The sequence below is a fragment of the Equus quagga genome, chromosome 12 (assembly GCF_021613505.1).
Source record: "Equus quagga isolate Etosha38 chromosome 12, UCLA_HA_Equagga_1.0, whole genome shotgun sequence".
Classification (NCBI taxonomy): Eukaryota; Metazoa; Chordata; class Mammalia; order Perissodactyla; family Equidae; genus Equus; species Equus quagga.
The window spans coordinates 36059295-36077938 of record NC_060278.1 but is presented as its reverse complement, the minus strand read 5'-3'; the positions used below and the strand labels follow the sequence as shown (position 1 = coordinate 36077938).

General features: G+C 39.6%; 1 protein-coding gene across 1 annotated transcript in view; it reads right to left on the bottom strand.

Moving 5' to 3' along the window:
- The window catches only part of RGS7 (regulator of G protein signaling 7), a 498621-nt gene that overhangs the window by 73304 nt on the left and 406673 nt on the right, over positions 1–18644 (bottom strand). Inside the window, exons 7-9 of the mRNA XM_046679301.1 lie at positions 12415–12479; positions 11458–11534; positions 11256–11337 (exon numbers count right to left, since the gene is read on the bottom strand). Coding sequence (XP_046535257.1) covers positions 11256–11337; positions 11458–11534; positions 12415–12479 — 224 coding nt within the window. The remainder of the gene's footprint in view (positions 1–11255; positions 11338–11457; positions 11535–12414; positions 12480–18644) is intronic.

Below are 18644 nucleotides of genomic sequence, written 5' to 3'. Positions count from 1 at the left end.
TAATACCATATAAGAGAATATAATCTACCTTGTTTTTCGATTTTATTTGTGGTCTGCATCACTTGTGAATCTAAACATTAAAGAGATTGAGTTGATGGTTTTGTGCGATAAATAAAAGTCTGAAATAACTTAAGATGAATCATGAATATAACAAGTTAGTGAAAGTGATAAATTGAATATCAAAACTCTGGATGAGATAATGGAGAATTAACAATGTGGAGGGTAATTTAACATCAGTATATAATGAAGTCCCCTGCTTTCACATGATGGAATGCTATGGTGATGAGGATAAACAAATCACAACTACATGAAATAATATGAGAAAATCTCATAAGAAGATGTTGAATGCAAAAGAGTGCATATTGATGATTCCATTTGCATAAAGATTATAAGTAAACTTATCTATAATACAAGAAGTTACCACTGGCGAAGTGCCAGTGCCTGGAATGGTCACTAGTAGGGTTCTGGGATCCTGGTAATGTTCTGCTTTTTTTTTCTTTTAATCTGGATGTTTGTTTTTATCTGGATGCATATGTTCATTGTGAAATGAACCATGGTTGTGTCCAGTTTGTGAAAATTCATTGAGCACTTGAGCCTTATGCAATTTTCTGCATGCTTCTTACATTTTAATAAAAGTTTAAAATATACTTGTGCCTCGACCTCATGCCAGGTGCCCCCACTGCTTCCCCAGCAAAAATGTGCCAAGTTGGTGTCTCTGATAACACATCTGCAGAAATATTTGTATTGGGGTCTTGTGCTTTATAGTTTGTGGTACAAGTAATATTCCCCTATGGTGCTGTCTCAAAGTATAACCTTAGAGCTCCCACGAGGCCACTGTGGATTTTCAAGGAGAGTGGACAGGTGACTCATCGTATATGGTCAACTCCATCCCAGAGCACACATCTGAATGTGCTCAGAATTACATTGGCCTAGCCTCCTTACATCACAGCTCTTGGATTAACTCTGAAAGTCAGTGTTAATTAACTCAGTGGAGGATTGAATACGTCTATCAAATCATCATGTTGTACACTTTAAATATCTTACAATTTTTGTTGTCAATTATACCTCAATAAAGCTGAAAAATGTAAAAACAAATGAATAAAACAAAACCGAACAAAGACAAAGTCAGTGTCAAGGATATAAGCTGACTCCACAGTGGGGCTGTGGTGGGCCAGTTTGGTTGACTTTCACCTCTTGAACCCAGAAAATAAGCACCTTTCTATTTTGAAGAGCCATCCACTGGACTTGTTTTTTTCCTCCATGATGATTTTATTTCAAGAACCTCATTGATCCTTTCTATTATTGAGTCTTAGTTAGAATTACTCAGCTCCAACCCAGTAGGTCTTAGCAACTTTGAGTCTTACAGAAATTCTTAAACTTCTTATGCAAATCTACCACCTCTTCCCCAGACACCTTTAAACTCAACATTTTAATTGAGTTTTACACCCACACACATACAAACACTTGCTTCACCAGACCACTCCATACTGATTTATTTGAAGAAAAAAAGATGTATAGGGTGTTTAAACAATTTTTCTGGAGTTATGAATTACATGCAAAGAAGAAGAGTGATAAGAGATCTTCCAAATGGAAAACCCATCCTCATTGATCCCCATACTGTCCTCTGACAAACTGATCCTGCTTCAGGGCTTCCATTGTCATCTTTAACTTAATGATTTCAAAATTAAAAATTCTAGGGTGAGCCCTGGTGGCCTAGTGGTTAAGTTTGGCGCACCCCACTTCAGTGCCCAGGTTCGGTTTCTGGGCATGGACCTACACCACCTGCCTGTCAGTGGCCATGCTGTGGTGGTGGCTCACATACAAAAAAAAAAAAAAAAGAGAAAGATTGGCAGCAGATGTTAACTCAGGGTGAATCTTCCTCAGAGGAAAAAAAAAAATTGTATGGCCCCAAAACATCCCTCAAACTTTGGTCTCATATCTACAACTATTGACACAATTTCTATCTGGATGTCATGTTGTCATGCTCAGCATGCCTTAAAACAAACTCACTATTCCAAATCTGCAACTAGCTTGTAGCAAAAATATCTGCAAATTCTATATTTCCAGGACTTTTCTCAGACTCAAAATTTTGCAGTAAGTTGTATCCCACAAAATGCTACACTTAGGATAGGGAATTTAAGACAGGCTCTCTGCTCTTCAAAAGTCCATGGTCTGATAAATATTAAAACAAGGCCTCTGAAGTTAGTGTCAATAAAGCCACTATAAAATGCTAATATATAGCTGAAAGTCCTAGCCAGAGCGTCAGGCAGAAAAAAGAAATATAAGGCATCCAAATCAGGAAGGAAGACATAAAATTGTCTCTGTTTGCAGGTGACATAATTTTACTTATAGAAAATCACAAAGACTCCACCAAAAAACTGTTAGATCTAATCAACAAATTCAGTAAAGTTTTAGGATAAAAAATCAGCAGTGTTTCTATACGCTAAGAACAAATTATCTGGAAAAGAAATGAAAACAATTCCATTTACAATAGCATCAAAAACAATAAAATACTCAGGAATAAATTTGATCAAGGAGGTAAATGATATGTACATTGAAAACTATAAGATATTGATGAAAGAAACTGAAGAGGACACAAACAAATGGAGAGATTATCTCATATTCATGGATTGGAAGAATTAATATTGTTAATGGTACATTCTACCCAAAGCCATCTATAGATTCAATGCAATCCGTATTGAGAGTCCAATGCCATTTTTTACAGAAATAGAAAAAACAATCTTAAAATTTGTATGGAACCACAAAAGACCCCAAATAACCAAAGCAATCTTGAGAAAAATCAAAGTTGGAGGCATAACACTCCTGATTTCATGCTATATTACAAAGCTATAGTAATCCAAACAGTATGGTACCAGAATAAAAACAGACACATAGATCAATGGAACAGAATCAAGAACCTAGAAATAAACCCATGCATAGATGGTCAACTAGTATTTGAAAAGGGAGCCAAGAATACTCAGTGGAGAAAAGACAGTCTTGTCAATAAATGGTGCTGGGATAATGGGATATTCACGTGCAAAAGAATGAAAGTAGACCTCTATCTTTCACAGCTCAAAAAAATTAACTCAAAATGAATTAAAGGCTTCAACGTAAGACCATAAAACTCTTAGAAGAAAACACAGGGAAAAAGCTCCTTGACATTGATTTTGGCAACTAATTTTTGGATATGACACCTAAAGCACAAGCAACAAAAGCAAAAATAAACAAATAGAGCTACATCAAACTAAAAAGCTTCTGCACAGCAAAGGAAGCAATAACAAAATGAAGAGGCAACCTACAGAATGGGAGAAAATATTTGCAATCAGATATCTGAGAAGGGGTTAATATCCAAAATATATAAGGAACTTATACAACTCAATAGAAAAAAACAAGTAATCCAAATAAAAAATGGGCAAAGAACTTGAGTAGACATTTTTCTAAAGAAGATATTCATATGGCCAACAGGTATGTAAAAAGTTGCTCAACATCATTAATCATCAGGGAAATGCAAATCAAAACCAGGATGAGATATCACCCCACACCTGTAAGGGTAGCTATTATCAAAAATGCAAGAGATAACAAATGCTGGTGAGCATGTGTAGAAAAGGGAACCTTTGTACACTGTTTGTGAGAGTGCAAACTGGTATAGCCAGTAGGAAAAACAGTATGGAGGTTTCCCAAGAAATTAAACACAGAACTACCATATGATCCCGCAATTCCACTTCTGGGTATTTATCCAAAGGAAATGAAATCGCTATCTCAAAGAGTGACCTGCCCCCTCATGTTCATTTGCAGCACCATTTACAATAGCCAAGACATGGAAACAACCAAAGAAAATGTATTCAACATATATTGGAATATTTATTCAATATATATTGGAATATTATTCAGCTATAAAAAGAAAGAAATCCTGCCATTTGTGACAACATATATGAAACCTGAAGGCATTATACTAAGTGAAACAAGTCAGACAGAGAAAGGCTAATACTGCATTATTTTACTTATATGTGGAATCTAAAAAAACCAAAATCAGAAACAGAGAACAGATTGGTGGTTGCTAGAGGCAGGGGATGGACAAGGTGGGAAATGGGTGAAGGTGGTCAAAAGGTACGAACTTCCAGTGACAAAATGAATAAGTTCTGGGATGTAGTGTGCAGTATGGTGACTACAGTTAACAGTTTGTTGTTAGTGCAGTTGGGTGGATTCTGACTCCTAGCAACCTTGAGTCCAGCAAAGCAGAATCCTGCCTGGTCTTTTTGTGCCATCCTCTCCCCTTCTGGTGCTCTATCAGACAATGCTCCGCTGCTATTCACAGGGTTTTCATGGCTAATTTTTTCAGAAGTGGGTGGCCACATCCTCCTTCCTAGTCTGTCTTAGTCTGGAAGCTCCACTGAAACCTGTCCACCATGGGTGACCCTATTGGTATTTGAAATCCTGGTGGCATAGCTTTCAGCATCACAGCAAACATTCCGCCACGACAGTATGACAACTGATAGATGAGTGGTGTGGTTCCCTCTCTGGGAAATGAACCTGGGCCACGGCTGTGAGAGCCATGTGGTTTTTGGATGGAATGCTCTGTATATATCTTAATCACCAGACCACCAGGGCTGGCTGCATATTTAACAATACTGTATCGTATATTTGAAAGTTGCTAAGACAGTAGATCTTAAAAGTTCTTGTTACAGAAAAAATAGTAACTGTGAAGTGATGGATGTTGACTAAGTGTGGTAATCATTTTGCAATATATACATATATCAAGTCATTGTGTTGTACATCTTAAATTTATACAATGTTATGTCAATTATATCTCAACAACCTGAAAAAATAATTTAAAAATGCTAATATAAATAATAATAAGGCATTCTAGGTGAAGATACAAGTAAATATTAACTACTAAAGTAAATCATAAGTATTTTCTCTATTTTGTGTTTAGGATTTGCTTAATTTGAAATAAGAAAGAATTCAAAGATGATTATTTTTATTTTGAACATTTTAACGAAGTACATTTCCATTTCTCTACTTAAGTATTTTCATTCATGAAGTCTTTGTTGAAATGCCTGGCATGTGTCAACCCTAAACTAACAAAGTTGGGCAGCAAAGAAGTAGATCTAATTCTTGTTGCTTCAGTGCCAGAAGGACCTCTAAAAATTACTAATCTCACCCTCTATCCAATGACCGCCTTTCCTCCACCATGTTTCTGGCTAATGACTTCCAGTCCACACTTGAATTAACCATTTCATCATCTAAGGTTGGCAATGATCTTTGGATAGTTCTGAGTATTAGGTAGTTTTTATATTGAGATCAGACTTTCCGGTCATTTTCACCTTGGTCCTGCAGAATCCAACACGAGGAGGAAGAATGAGCTTCATTGCCACTCTACCTCATAACATTTCCAAAATATGGGGACGTCTCACTGGGTCCTCTCATTCTCAGGGTTACTAATCTCCTTAATAATTTCACAAATTGTTGCTGTTATTGTTGCTTTTTCTGGTGAGGAAGGTTGGCCCAGAGCTAACATCTGTGGCCAATCTTCTTCTTTTTGCTTGAGGAGGATTGTTGCTGAGCTAACATCTGTGCCAGTCTTCCTCTGTTTTATGTGGGATGCCGTCACAGCGTGGCTTGACTGGAGGTGCTAGGTCCACACCTGGGATCCAAACCTGCCAACCCCAGACCTTCAAAGCGGAGGTTGTGAACTTAACCACTACACCACTGGGCTGGTCCCCTGTTGTTCTTATTTTTGACTTTGTCCCTTGACCATTTACCTCTTCACTCAAGTTCAGCCATATTTTTCAAGAGTATGGTTTCTAGAACAGAGCACAAAACTCCAAAATTGAGTCCTTTCAGCACTGTGATGAGAAGAATTTTTATTTCAATTTAACTAGTTGTTAAAATTCTATTAATACCAACTCAGAATGTGTTAGCCATTGAAGGGGCTTCACAAAAATATTTAAACATTAAATACGCAAATCAACCCAAATCCCAAATTACTTTAGACATTTACTACAATCTAGAGTATTTCTCTCACTATCTTCTCAAATAGTTAGTTTTTGGCAATTCTATCTGGAGTCCTTGACACCTAAGGAGTCCTTTTCAATGTCATAAGCTTTTTTTTTTTTCTGGAGTAAACTTGGACATGCTTAGAGAAGCTAAATTTATTTCATAAAGGTATGAAATGCAATAGGATAATTATACTGTGATAAGTGACTTCATGGTTTTTTAGGAAGTAAAATCATATTCAATATATTTTCTACATCTCTAAGTATAAATTCATGTAACATAATATTTTACATTAATTTATTTTAAAGTATACTTTAAAGATTCTGACCTGCTTTTCAAGCTTTCCTTTTCCCCACTACACTTCTGGCTAATGGCTTCCAACCCACTTTTGATTAAATAAATGCCAGAGTCAAACCAGATCAAATCAAAGCAAACCAAACAAAATGCAATGCAGCCGTTCACCTTTCCTCGAATTAATAGAAGCTTTATAAGGATTAACTGTTCTCTGTGATATTTTTTATTGAAAGGTTTAATAATGGGATTGCATAAGTGAAAACAAAATGAAAAAAAATTCAACAAATAATACTGTTAGGATAACTCCATTTCTGGCTTTTGAAAACAAAACAAAGATACTTTATATATTGGTGAAGCTAAATTGATCCAGGAAAATATAATCACATAACTCAGAAGTCTTTCAATGAAATTGTGCTATAAATCTGTAAAATCTGAATAGAGAGCTTTGCATTCTAATGGGAATATCCATCTCTAGACTTTTAAAACTTGCAGTGGTTAGTTCATATTTTTATAATTAGTCTTTTTCAAAAGGAAAATAAAAATAAGGGCATTCTTTGTGATCTCTTTCATGTACTAGATATATTTGTATCTTTATAAAAATTTTAGATCATTCATGAAATAAGGTAGTCTATGGGTTGCACAAGATTATTCTATCTAAATACAGGAGATAGTACTTATCGGGGCCACACTGTTGGCCGTGGCCCTTCAGTGTGCGTGCTGGCTAACCATCCTGAGAGGGGCTCTCTACACGGGATTTGGGTTCCCCTAGATCAGGGATGTGTGGCCTACAATGTCTAAAAGATGCCCTGAACTCTGAGCTATGGAAAACAGCAAAAGGAACAAAAAAAGAATATCCAAAAACCGAGAGTAGAATGTTCCTCTAACAAGTTTTCTATCAAGAGGGCTCCGTCACACGTGGAACATTGCTACCTACCTAGTCATCCTTTCTTTGTGCAGGATGGATGCATACAGTGAGGCCCTAACTCTCACTACAGCTGCTTCCTTGCACTGCAGCCTCCTCACTCGCCTTTGTTCCCTTCTTGTGTGAATCAGACTACGGAGTCAGAGATACACTGGTTCTAGGCCTGGCTGTGCCACTACCAGCTGTGTGTACACGGCAAGTCACGTAAGTACCATGAACATCTGTGTTTCTCCCAGAAAACAAATGCGCCGCCTCACCTACCTTGTTGGATTAGTGACTACGTTTAGAAAATGCTTTCACTGGATGTGAGTTTCGGGAATCAAGGACTATATTTTAATCAACATTTTACGCTTGGCCCTAGTACAATATCTGGCACACATTGACACTGATTCATTGGTATTAGTACATGTTCTTGCACGCTGTAGCAAGAGTGACATGTTGAGGCATGCCCTGTTTCATGAGGTTTAGATATAGCTTTTGAAGGAAGCAGTGATTAGTCATTGTATTGGCAGATGGCTCTAGGACAAACAGACTTAAATAAAAATGTTGGGACAAAGGCTACTCCCCAGACAGTTCAAATAATTCCACGAGTGGGTAGGAAATAATTCCTTTGAAGAGGAGAATCAACACCATCAGCCTCATTCCAAGTACACTGGTGGATAAACACCAAGGAAGGTCCCGTTGTGATAATTCTCATATTGTCTAGACCTAGGAGACAGAGTCCGAGCTCCAGAATAAAGGCCTAAATAAAAGGGAAAGTGTAGGGGAAACAAAGAGTTCAAAAATAAAAGAGAGACACCAAGAGACAGATCCTACAGGTTAGCTGCCTCAACATCAGCAACTGTTGTCAGCGATCAGCAGCCGCCATGTGGACCAGTGCTGAGGAAAACGCGCCCACTGCGGAAGGTGAGAAGCAGGCAAGGCCATGACAACAACCTCAGCATTACGTAAAGGTCTGTCCATCTCATGCAAGGTATATGCAAATGAATGATGAGGCCGAAGGGACAGGGAGACTACTGAGGGAGTGGTCTCAGAAATTGTTCTGGTTGGGGCCTTGGAAGTAAAAAGGAAGGCTCTGATTCTCCTTGATTGTATTCTGCCAGATGGGTAGACATTGGTGAAACCGACAATGTGTAGGTGTCACCCTCACATGACCTGTTGTTACGTTCAGTTTTGCCTGTGCTATCCTTTTTCATGTTCCTCTCTACCTCTCTCCACAAAGGAAATCGAACAATTATTGTTTCCAAATGCCCAGAGATATGCCAGCTGTCTTTACACCTATGATCTCATTCAATGTTCACATCAACACTGCCAGCTTGGCATATTTCCACTTTATAAATGGGGCTTCTAAGTCTCAGAAAGGGTAAATAATTGTCCTAGTAGATGATGGACTCTGGTCTGCCAGCCTCCAAAGCCCACGGTCTTCCCACTCTGCCACTCATCTCCCCGTTCCCTTTGGCCCCTGGTCACTGGCCGACATGACTAAAACTGGAAGGGTACATAATGGACAGTCTCCCAGATACTGAAATATCTTCTTGTGAGGTACCATGTGCAATGGGAGCCCCACACATCCCAGATAAACCTCTGGATTGTCAGAGATCTTGTCTGATATTCTCTTATGCTTATTGTTAGGAGACTAGGTTACTCAGGTGAAAATAATTTGGCGCCCGTATGGAAAACCTGGCTTCACTGATTCCGTTCGGAAGACATTTAAACTTTACAAGGTGACACTCCCACAGAGGAGAAAGAGTCTTTCCTCACCACCACAGTCAGAACAGGCTGCAAAGCAGAAGTTCAGCCACAGAAATAGCTATTAAACTTTAAGTATGAGCTACAAGACTTCAGCTCTAAATATATTGATTTAGAGTTCATTACTCTAAATCAGCAGCTGCAGAATTAATTTCTAGGGCTAAGCACAGAAGCGTAGGCATCCTCAGAAACTATGACAACGTTGCTGTTTCTCTATATCACTTTTTTTTAAGGGATAGTTATCTTAGAAAACTTTCCTTGTCATTGCTTAGTTAACACTACAGCCAATGAGTAGAGATAGAGCTTATGTATTTGGCTGAGGAAACAACCATTAAAAGCTCCTGTGGGGGTATCTTGCTGCTTATGTCCCTGCCAGCATCATCTTTATCAATTAACCCTCCCTACGGGCCCAGAACTCTAAACACAAGACAGAAGGCGGCAGATACAGCCTCCAGATGAGTGGCAGCACTTCACACACATCTGAAACCACTTCAACACATTTAAGTTTTTTTAAAAAAGGCCAATGAGACACGAAGTTGTACTGCAAGAAAAAGAAATAGTTGGAGGTAGAGCTGGATGAAGTGAGTGCCATTTGCAGAGGCACACAGATAACCTGAAGCTCTATTTTTTTTCCTCTAGAGAATAAGCAATGACTAAGTATTGCATAACATGCTCATTTCAAGCAATGCCAAGCCCCTCACAAGCATCCACAAGTTGAATACGGGAGGTGGAGCCAATGGCTCCAGGGTGGTTTCTGCCTCCAGACGTTCCTTGGGATGACTTTCTAGTCGGAAGCCTAGTGAGACGTGCAGCGGGGGCCCCCCTGAGAATACTCATATGTGCTCCTCACTGTGGGGAGACACAGAAGACCAGAGCCTGACTCACACTAGATAGAGCAAAAAACAACTGAGCACAGGTTCTGCCTCCAGCAGGGCACACAGAGGACAGGGGCCCGGCTGAGTAATTCTCAGGCGATGCAGCTGGGGAGTGTGTTGAGGTGGGATCAGTTTACACACTCTGACAGCATGAGCCTTTGCCATGGAATGGACATGGGCAGTGCAGGGGAGCCACGTGGAGGGAGTCCTTTTGGGTGGCCAAGAGGATGCAGACCATCCAAGCTGAAGGAGGCTGGAGATGGGTCACCAGACGTCCATGGGCATAAAGTGGATAAACATGGGAACATAATGTATTGACCAGCTTTGAGACATTGCTTAACACAAACAAACAAGCAAGCAAGCAAAAATCCTAATTCTTATCCTTGCAATACTTATGCACCTGACCTCATAATCCTTTTTCACCATGAGCAATAAAACTCAAGCTGAATTTTGAGTAGGAAAGCCAGTTAAGACTCAATTCTAATCTTTTGTGAATTCAAAAGAGTGAAAAATTCAATAAAGAATTGAACAATTGCATTGCTATCTGAAACTGAAATATACATATGTAAACGGACCTTTGGAAAACAGATCTATTTTGGTCTGATCCTGAAGGCAATGGAGAGGAAAATTTTAAGGTATTCTCATCAATTTTGATTTGTCTCATGCTGTGAACCTATTTATTCTAATAATAGTTATGTGAATATTATTCCCTAATGCATTGTCTATATTTAAAGAAATACATAGAAGACAAACACAGCATCAAAATAGAAAGAAATAGACGAGATCAGACGTCTTTCCTTATAGATGCTCGTAATCATTGTTTAATTTCTTACCCAAACTTTTCTGGTATTAACCAAGGACATTCGTTATTTGTTACTGTGAGTCACATGATTTAACATTACGATGTAAGAAAACCAGCTAAGTCATTGTATGAGGATCCAATGACCAGTCACATCTTTAAAAGTATGAGCTGATTTGAATCTGAACCATCTAAAATGTTTGTCTGTGAAAGCTGACATCCAAAGCAGGTTATTAATAGGTTTTAAAAAAAATTAGGGGAAGAGCAACATTTTGACTCCCACTTTTACTATAAATCTGGAAAAAGGTAAATAGTAAGCCATGCAAAACTGCTTTGTCACCATCTTCTTTCTTCCAAGGGTAAAAAAGCATCAAGCACCTCAAATGCTGAGAGTGAGCAAGCAAGTGACGTCATGGTGGAAAAATGCATAGTTTTTTAAATTAAATGTTACATTATGGAACTCTAGTCATCTTACACAAAGGGGCAATCTTTTCTTAACTAATTCACCAAGACTTTGGGAAAAGCGATGGGGTTCCCACGTTCTTCCCTCACTTTCTAGGGCGTCCCTCACCTTCCAAAGGCTGAGGTTATGAACTGGAGACAACGCTGGTTTGCTTACCACAGGTCTGTGCACGTCCCAGAATGCTCTCTCTTGGCTATCGAGGATCTTCCTTTCGATTTTGTCTCTCTTCTTGTCCACTCTGTCAACATTGTAACAATAAATAATAAGTAGCGCCTCTTACTATATAAGTACTAATTGTAGTCTCTGGACAAAAGGCCACAACTTGAGCAAATCTTCCAAAAGACTCACAAGGACTCACTTTGCTTGTGCTTCTGCTTGCATGAAAATGAACTCCCACTTCCGGGCGAAGGCCCTCTGCAGCCTGGCCAGGCTCTCCTGAAAAAGACACCCCAGCACAGGGGAAGGCTTTCCAGTGCGCATCCTCTCCGCTCCCTTCTAGTTTATCCACCGCACATACATACTCATCAAGAAAACAAGTATAAAACTCTAAAGCAGTAAGTAAACTCTGGTTCTGAATGATAAGTCGTGCTCACTGAATGCAGCTAATCCTCATATTAACAGTCATAGGGGAAACAGAGAAACCTATGATAAATATGAATTTTTATGAATAACTGACTTTAGAGAACACAACTAAAATTCCAAAGTACTAAGATTACCTTGCATAAAAAAAGGGCTCAAGACTAATCTGTTGGATTTTTCTGTGCTCATTTTACTGAGGAACAGGAAAGACATACCTTCTACTACTGATCCAGTCTATCCAGCTCTTGACGGTAATGTAAACTCTTGGCAGCCCACCCCCCATTTCTAGACAGTGCTTCAAATTGAGTCAATCACGGCAGCACAGCCATCTGAACAAACCACATCAAATTAATTCTATCTGCTGATGGTGACCAACCTGAGAGTTTTGCAAAAACCATTTTCCCAGTGTAAATGCTCTTTAATTCTCTACGTTTGGATATCTTCACTCTACATACTATAGATCTAAAGATTTTATACTTGTCAATTTTAGCAAATAAGGTATGTTTCCTCCTTCTACTCTGAGTTTGTGTGTTTAGAATTTCACCACGCTCAATGTGAGTGATTTGAGGAAGCAAGCAAGTCACGCATTTATCAGGTCATTATGCTGCCTGATCCCTGGAAATCTGATCCTTAAAATCTATGAATGTAGAAAGTTAACAGGGTCCCCAGAAATGAGCACAGGTCTTATTCCTGCTCATTTTACGACTTTCTTTGCCAGAAAGGCAGTGGTACTCACAGCTTCGTAGTCTGCCAGCTCCAGCCGCGCCTTGTTCTGCATTGTTCTCTTGCAGAGGTAAACCGCTGCAAGGAAAAATATCAATCATTTCTCACATGTTTGTTAACCCGAAGGCACTAAAAATAAAAATGTATTATTACAAATCAAGACATATTGGTCTTTGCCACTTTTTTCCCCGTTGTAATTTTCTATTTTTTTGACAAAAATAAATAATGTGTAATGTTATTACTGAAATTTAAACATAGTCATATTTATCGTGTTATAGGAAAATAGACATGTTTAGAAACTTGGTAATCATTTCTTTATTTTTATTAAATAGTTGTCATAATTTTATATATAATATATTTTCACTCCCTTCTGTCTTCCTAATTCTTTTAGTGACTAGAATTTATTGTATGCTCTTTTATAGTCTTAAAAAATTAATTAGTTTAAAAAATAAGGGCAAAAAATAAAAGCCTTTTAAATAAGACATCAAATGAGCTTAAAAATCTAGATATACAAATGACATCATTTTGTAAATAGGAAAGGAATTGCCTGAAAAGGGAATCATTATTGCCACATTCAATTATTCTTCTGTCAATGGAAAGATTCTCTTAACGTAAACTGAAGAATTTTTGGCATCTTCTTTGAGTCGTTTCACAAGGACCCATCATCAATCAACTATTTCTTACTAAGAGAGACAAGAGTACAACATCTTACCTAACTGTAATAGGACTACCTTTTAATTCCATTTTCCCGAGGACTCAGTCTCCTTGGCTTCCAGGGAGAGTCCATCTGGGTGGCAGGTTTATGGGATGGGTGACAGAAGGAGAGAGGATGGCGACAGCAGCATTGCCATGTAGTCAAATTTCTTCAGTTATTTCAGGAATATAGTGAATATTATCTTACAATAATATCAAGACATTCAGAGCCCTCTCGTACAGTCTCAATTTCCAGAATATTTTTTGTCATTTTTCCATAATATATGATATTTGAGTCATAATATTAAAGATAAACTATATATTCTAGATGCTGAATAAATCCACTGGATGAGGACTATCATATATTACTTTTTGTAAGGCCAGCTCTGGGAGATGCCTTATAAATTCCACCTTTGCCTTAAGCTGGACCACCCTCAGTTTTTGATAATGAAGTCTAGTTGGCATCACTGAGGAAATACCTTACACGGAAAATCTGAGACCACTGCCTCCACTGATGCTATTTATTCAATTTCTGCCTTCTAAGGTTTCCTGCATTGAAGGTCAAGGCAAAGGTGAGAGCTGACCGTGGGATGATGCTAACATTACTGCAAACTCTAAGGACCAAGAATATAATTTCACAACACATCTTTCTACAACCTGTGAGGGTGATTCTGTTTTTCTACTATATCAGTAATTTTCAAACTTAGCAATCTTCAAAATTACTGATTTTCCAAATTATTAAAAGTTAAACTTCCAAAACAAAAATGATGTGATGTGTTAATTTCCTAATTGGCTGTAGTTGGGCCTCGCTCCTGAAGAAACTCTACTCTAGAGGCCACTGGGTTTGTCACAAAATATCTAAAATGTACTCAGCAGTTGGTAAAAAGAGATCATAGTGTATGTGCAACACCCCTGAGGATGTCTCTTCATGAAAGAAAGATCGAATCTTTTAAAAATATCTAATTAAATAATTTCAGCTTTCCTGTAGAATTACTTTTAATCAAATTTCAAGCCCCAGCTAAGCACTCCATCAGTAGGTCCTCCTCCAAGTCCCCTCCTGCAGCAGCCTTTACTTGTGTCATTGATTCTGGTCATCTAATCTTTGTTCTTTTCAAAATCAGACCTCCTCTGGGAAACATGCTTCTAATCTCATTAGGTGAACTAAGGAATAAGCAGGAGCAGGGAGATTTGTTCTTAGATGGCCGTTCACTAGGAATTTACACATCCTTTAACATAGGCATCCTAGAATGCCATTTCCTTTGCTTCTTTAGGAAACAGAATGAAGGTGTGGATAGGCAGCACCCGGTAGAGAGCAGCTGTTTCACAGGTATTTGTTGAATGAATGAAAGAATAAATGAATGAGTGAGATATTTTTAGAAGGAGCTATTTAAAAGTCAAATCAACTCAATGATTTCTCCTAGTCTCTTTGGTAAAAAGAAAGAAGACAAAACGCTGGGATAGCAGAGTAAGGAGCACTCTGGATCCTGCCGAAAGTAGAGCCAATATGGTCGTGCCTGGAAGGGCCTGACTGTCACCAGTGTAGTCTAGACGGTACAGTATGCTGACAGGTACAGAGGATACTTCCATTCTTTATCAGCACAGAGTATCAGCATTGGGCCGGATGTCGATGAGGAAGGAGGTTCAGGTAGATGAAAGAAGGTTTCAATTCCAAAAAATTTCCCAATTTATCAAAGATTGAAAAACATGAGAGTAGTTAGGCAGAGTCACAACTACTGCTCAGGCCAAGGGTCTCTGTGCCAATCCCTAAGGATTTAGGCACCAAAAGTTATGTATGGACCGAGGCCCAGGGACAAAGGGTCAGCTGCGTTTAACATGAACCTTGAATTTTTTCTGCACTCCCCACATTTTGGAAATATCAATTAAAAAAGCCATTTCTGCAGTTCCACTTAAGATGTTTTCCATGATCGAGGGTTTAATTTCAATTTCAAGTGCAATAGTAGTTTTGTGGGAGACCATAATGAGACAATTCTAAGGACGTAGAGGGTCACACAAAAACGAAACTTAACAGGCTGCCACACCACTGAGTGCAAGGAAGTTTGAGAAGGCCTAGCGCTACTCCGGCTCAAAGAGCTGTGTTGTAAAGGCCTGGAATTTGGCCTGAACACAACTTAGAATTTAGATGGAAAAGTCAAAGCTTCTGGTTCACGTGACTAACTGAATAGAAAGTGAATGCTAGTATTTGTTGTTTCCATTTTATTTCTTCAAGCTCTGTAAGATGGGTTAGTCTGTTGGGCAAACACTCATGTCCATGACAAAACTGCACACAGTTGTACCACGGAGGTCAGCAAGAAGATCACTAAGGTCCCAATATCTGAATATCGATGTAAATACAATTCATAAAGACTCGAGATACAACTGCCAAATAAATATTTGAAAAATATCCAATTTACAACCAAAGTAATACAAATTTAAGACAGATTGTCATGATGCAACCCTATTTTTTACCTTTCAAAGTTTACTTTGTGGGCCAATTCTTCCCCTGTCCTTGAGTAGAAACTCAAGCAGCTTCCACAGTCTTACTTGTCACTCTTGGGCAATTCAAAGAGTCCTAATTTATTAACCAGAATGTCCATCCCAAGTCATAGTTGAAACTCCAAGCTTGGTTTGAAGTCTTGAGCTCTTCCCCTTTTCCCCAGCTTCTGTGAGTGGCTTTGTTCTCTGCCTTGTTCTTCTGTGCCCCCCACCAAGTACTGCTAAACAAGGCTTCCAGTCCTTCTGGGGCTGGAGCATGGGGAGGAAGGAGAGAAGAGGGGAGCGCTGCCGTTCTTACTTGACTGATCCCGCTGGGGTGAGGTAGCAGTGTTCTCTGGACTTGGCAGTGGCTTAAAGCTCACTGTGTTTCTCGCGGTATTTTGTGGATGCTTTGGAGAACCTCTCCCTCCCCATCGCTGGGGATCTCTTACCCGCAGTGCCGTTGTTGGGGCTGATCAATGCCATAGCCCTTGGGCCATACCTCTAGCCTCTCTCTATAACGTTGCTTGCCCCTCCAGGCTGCCTGCTAGGGCAGGACTGTGTCACACATGGCTCAGATCATGACTAATAGAAACATTCACGCACTCTCTGCCCTGAAAGAAGGCCACAGAACAAAGCCACCTGTCCTCAACTCCTCCCTCCTTACCTAGACAACCTGTCTCTTGCCCTTTGTAATTCTGAAGCCTGGAAGTTCATAGTCCTTTGTGTCTCCAGGTGTAGGTGACTCCTGTCAAGTGCTCTCAGAAGCCCCTTGAGGTCTCTCTCCAGGGGCTTGAGGTGAGGGGCACCCCTGCTCTGCCCACTCCTCTCGCTCATGGCTGGTGGAGGTAATGACTCCCATCATCCTAACAGCTACAAAAGCAGTCTTCAAGCCGACATCTTACCCATTAATACCCTCAATGTGAGCTGATGGCAACTACTGTGATAATGTGCGTGTCTGTCTAGCACAGTACTTTCACACCTGGTTTTGACCCACTTAACACTTTGGCTGGATTTCCATTTTAACACCCAGTTACAAAAATTGCTTTCCACTCATCAAAACAGAAAAGATGTTACGGAGTAAGTGTAACCTATTCTGGCAATAGAAGAGTAAACTAGCGCTGCTGGTGGGCATGTAAACGGGCTATCTTCTGAGGAAGGGTTTGACAATGAGTAATAAAGCTTAAAACATTCATACCTATTGTTCCTGTCTTGTTTTTCTGAGACTATAACCCAAGGAAATAGTATGAAGGGCACAGAGGATTGGAATACAGGAACATGACAGTGACTACAGGAACCCAGTGGGGAATGGGAAAGAAATCACAAATGTTCGTTCAATGAGCTAGTACATTGCCGTTCAAAACGGTGAATACAAATTGTTCGACCTCAAAGTTGAAATAATTTAATTTTTAAAACCCTTAATCCTTCATTATAAAACTTCAGACAATACTGAAAAAATATGAATATTAAAGTAAAAAATCATTATAATCTTATTTCTGTCATTATTTTGGTATGTATTCTGAATTTTTCCTTTCTGTATACATCTACTAACATCCACGTGAATATTTGCATTCTTTTTCTTTTTTGAGGAAATTTATATGTGGGACACCACCACAGCCTGGCTTGACGAGCAGTGCATAGGTCCACACCCAGGATTCAAACTGGCAAACCCCAGGCTGCCGAAGCAGAACGTGCGAACTTAACTGCTGCACCACCGACTGGGACCTCAGTTTGAGTATATTTTAAAGAAATGTATGCAAATAGATTTTTCGATAACAATACAAGTATTCAGGCTCTGGCCTGGTGGTACAGCAAAGTTTGCACATTACAGTTCTGTTACCCCAGGTTCGCCAGGTGGATCCTGGGTGTGGACATGGCACCCCTTGTCAAGCCACGCTGTGGCAGGCATCCCACATAAAATAGAGGGAGATGGGCACAGATGTTAGCTCAGGGCCAATCTTCCTCAGCAAAAAGAGGAGGATTGGTAGCAGATGTCAGCTCAGGGCTAATCTTCCTCAAAAAAATAGTACTCAAACTGTACCACATCTGCTGTCTTATAAACTTTTTTCTTTAATATTACATTGTGGCTAATTTTTCATATAAATCGGTGCTGTTCTGTCGTAATCAAAAATTATTTCATGATAATCTAGTGTCAAGATATATGGTAATTTATTTAAATAAGCCCTTATTGTGGGACACAACTATGTCCATTGTTTCAGTATTATATACTAATACTTCTTCAAACATAGGTGCATGTATGTACTCATGTATGTATGTATGTGTGTCTTTATTTTTTAGAAATGTTTTATTTCTGAAAAGTGCTATTGCTGAGTCAGAGAGTATGTACCTGTCAAGCCTTTGGATCCTTATAACCAAACTCCGTAAAGTTTAGATACGAGTGGTCCACTTCTGGAGGGTCTATTTTCAGCAAAGCAATGAGTTACTATGTTGAAACCTAGTAGGGTTTCGGAGGGTCACTGCATTCAGACTCTCCGTTTTTCCCAACCGCTTCCTGTCCCCGCTCACTCTGGGTGAAAGCCGAGACTTCGGATCCCGGTGAGGGGCCGTCACCCTCCGACCTGTTTCCTACCCGGCTAAGACACACACTGGACGCCCGCACACCTCGGCTCCTCTCCCTCTTTCTGGAAAGCTCCGGCCCCGCTCCCCGGGCGGAATTAATATTCTCTCAGTGACCTCTCCCTCCCGCCCCCGGCAGCCTTTTCCCATTTTTGTTCGCGCCACTTTTTAGCTCCTAACATACAAGGTCCGTGTCCATTTCTATGGTTAGCTGATGAGCTTCGTTTCTGCTCCCGCCCGCCCCCCGGCTACATCGTCAGCTCCGTAAGGGTGGAGACGTTTGCCCATTTCCTTCACCCCTGTAGCCTCGTGCCTAGAAGAGTATCTGCCACAGGGTAGATGCTCAAAACGTCTTTGTTGAGTGAAAACATCCATACCTGTTTATTTATCATTGGAATATTTTTTTCTTCTGTGAATTAGCTACCCATGACTTAACTTTTCTACTGGGTGATTTGACTTTTTCTTATTAGACTTAAAACCTATTTATATATCAGAGATAGC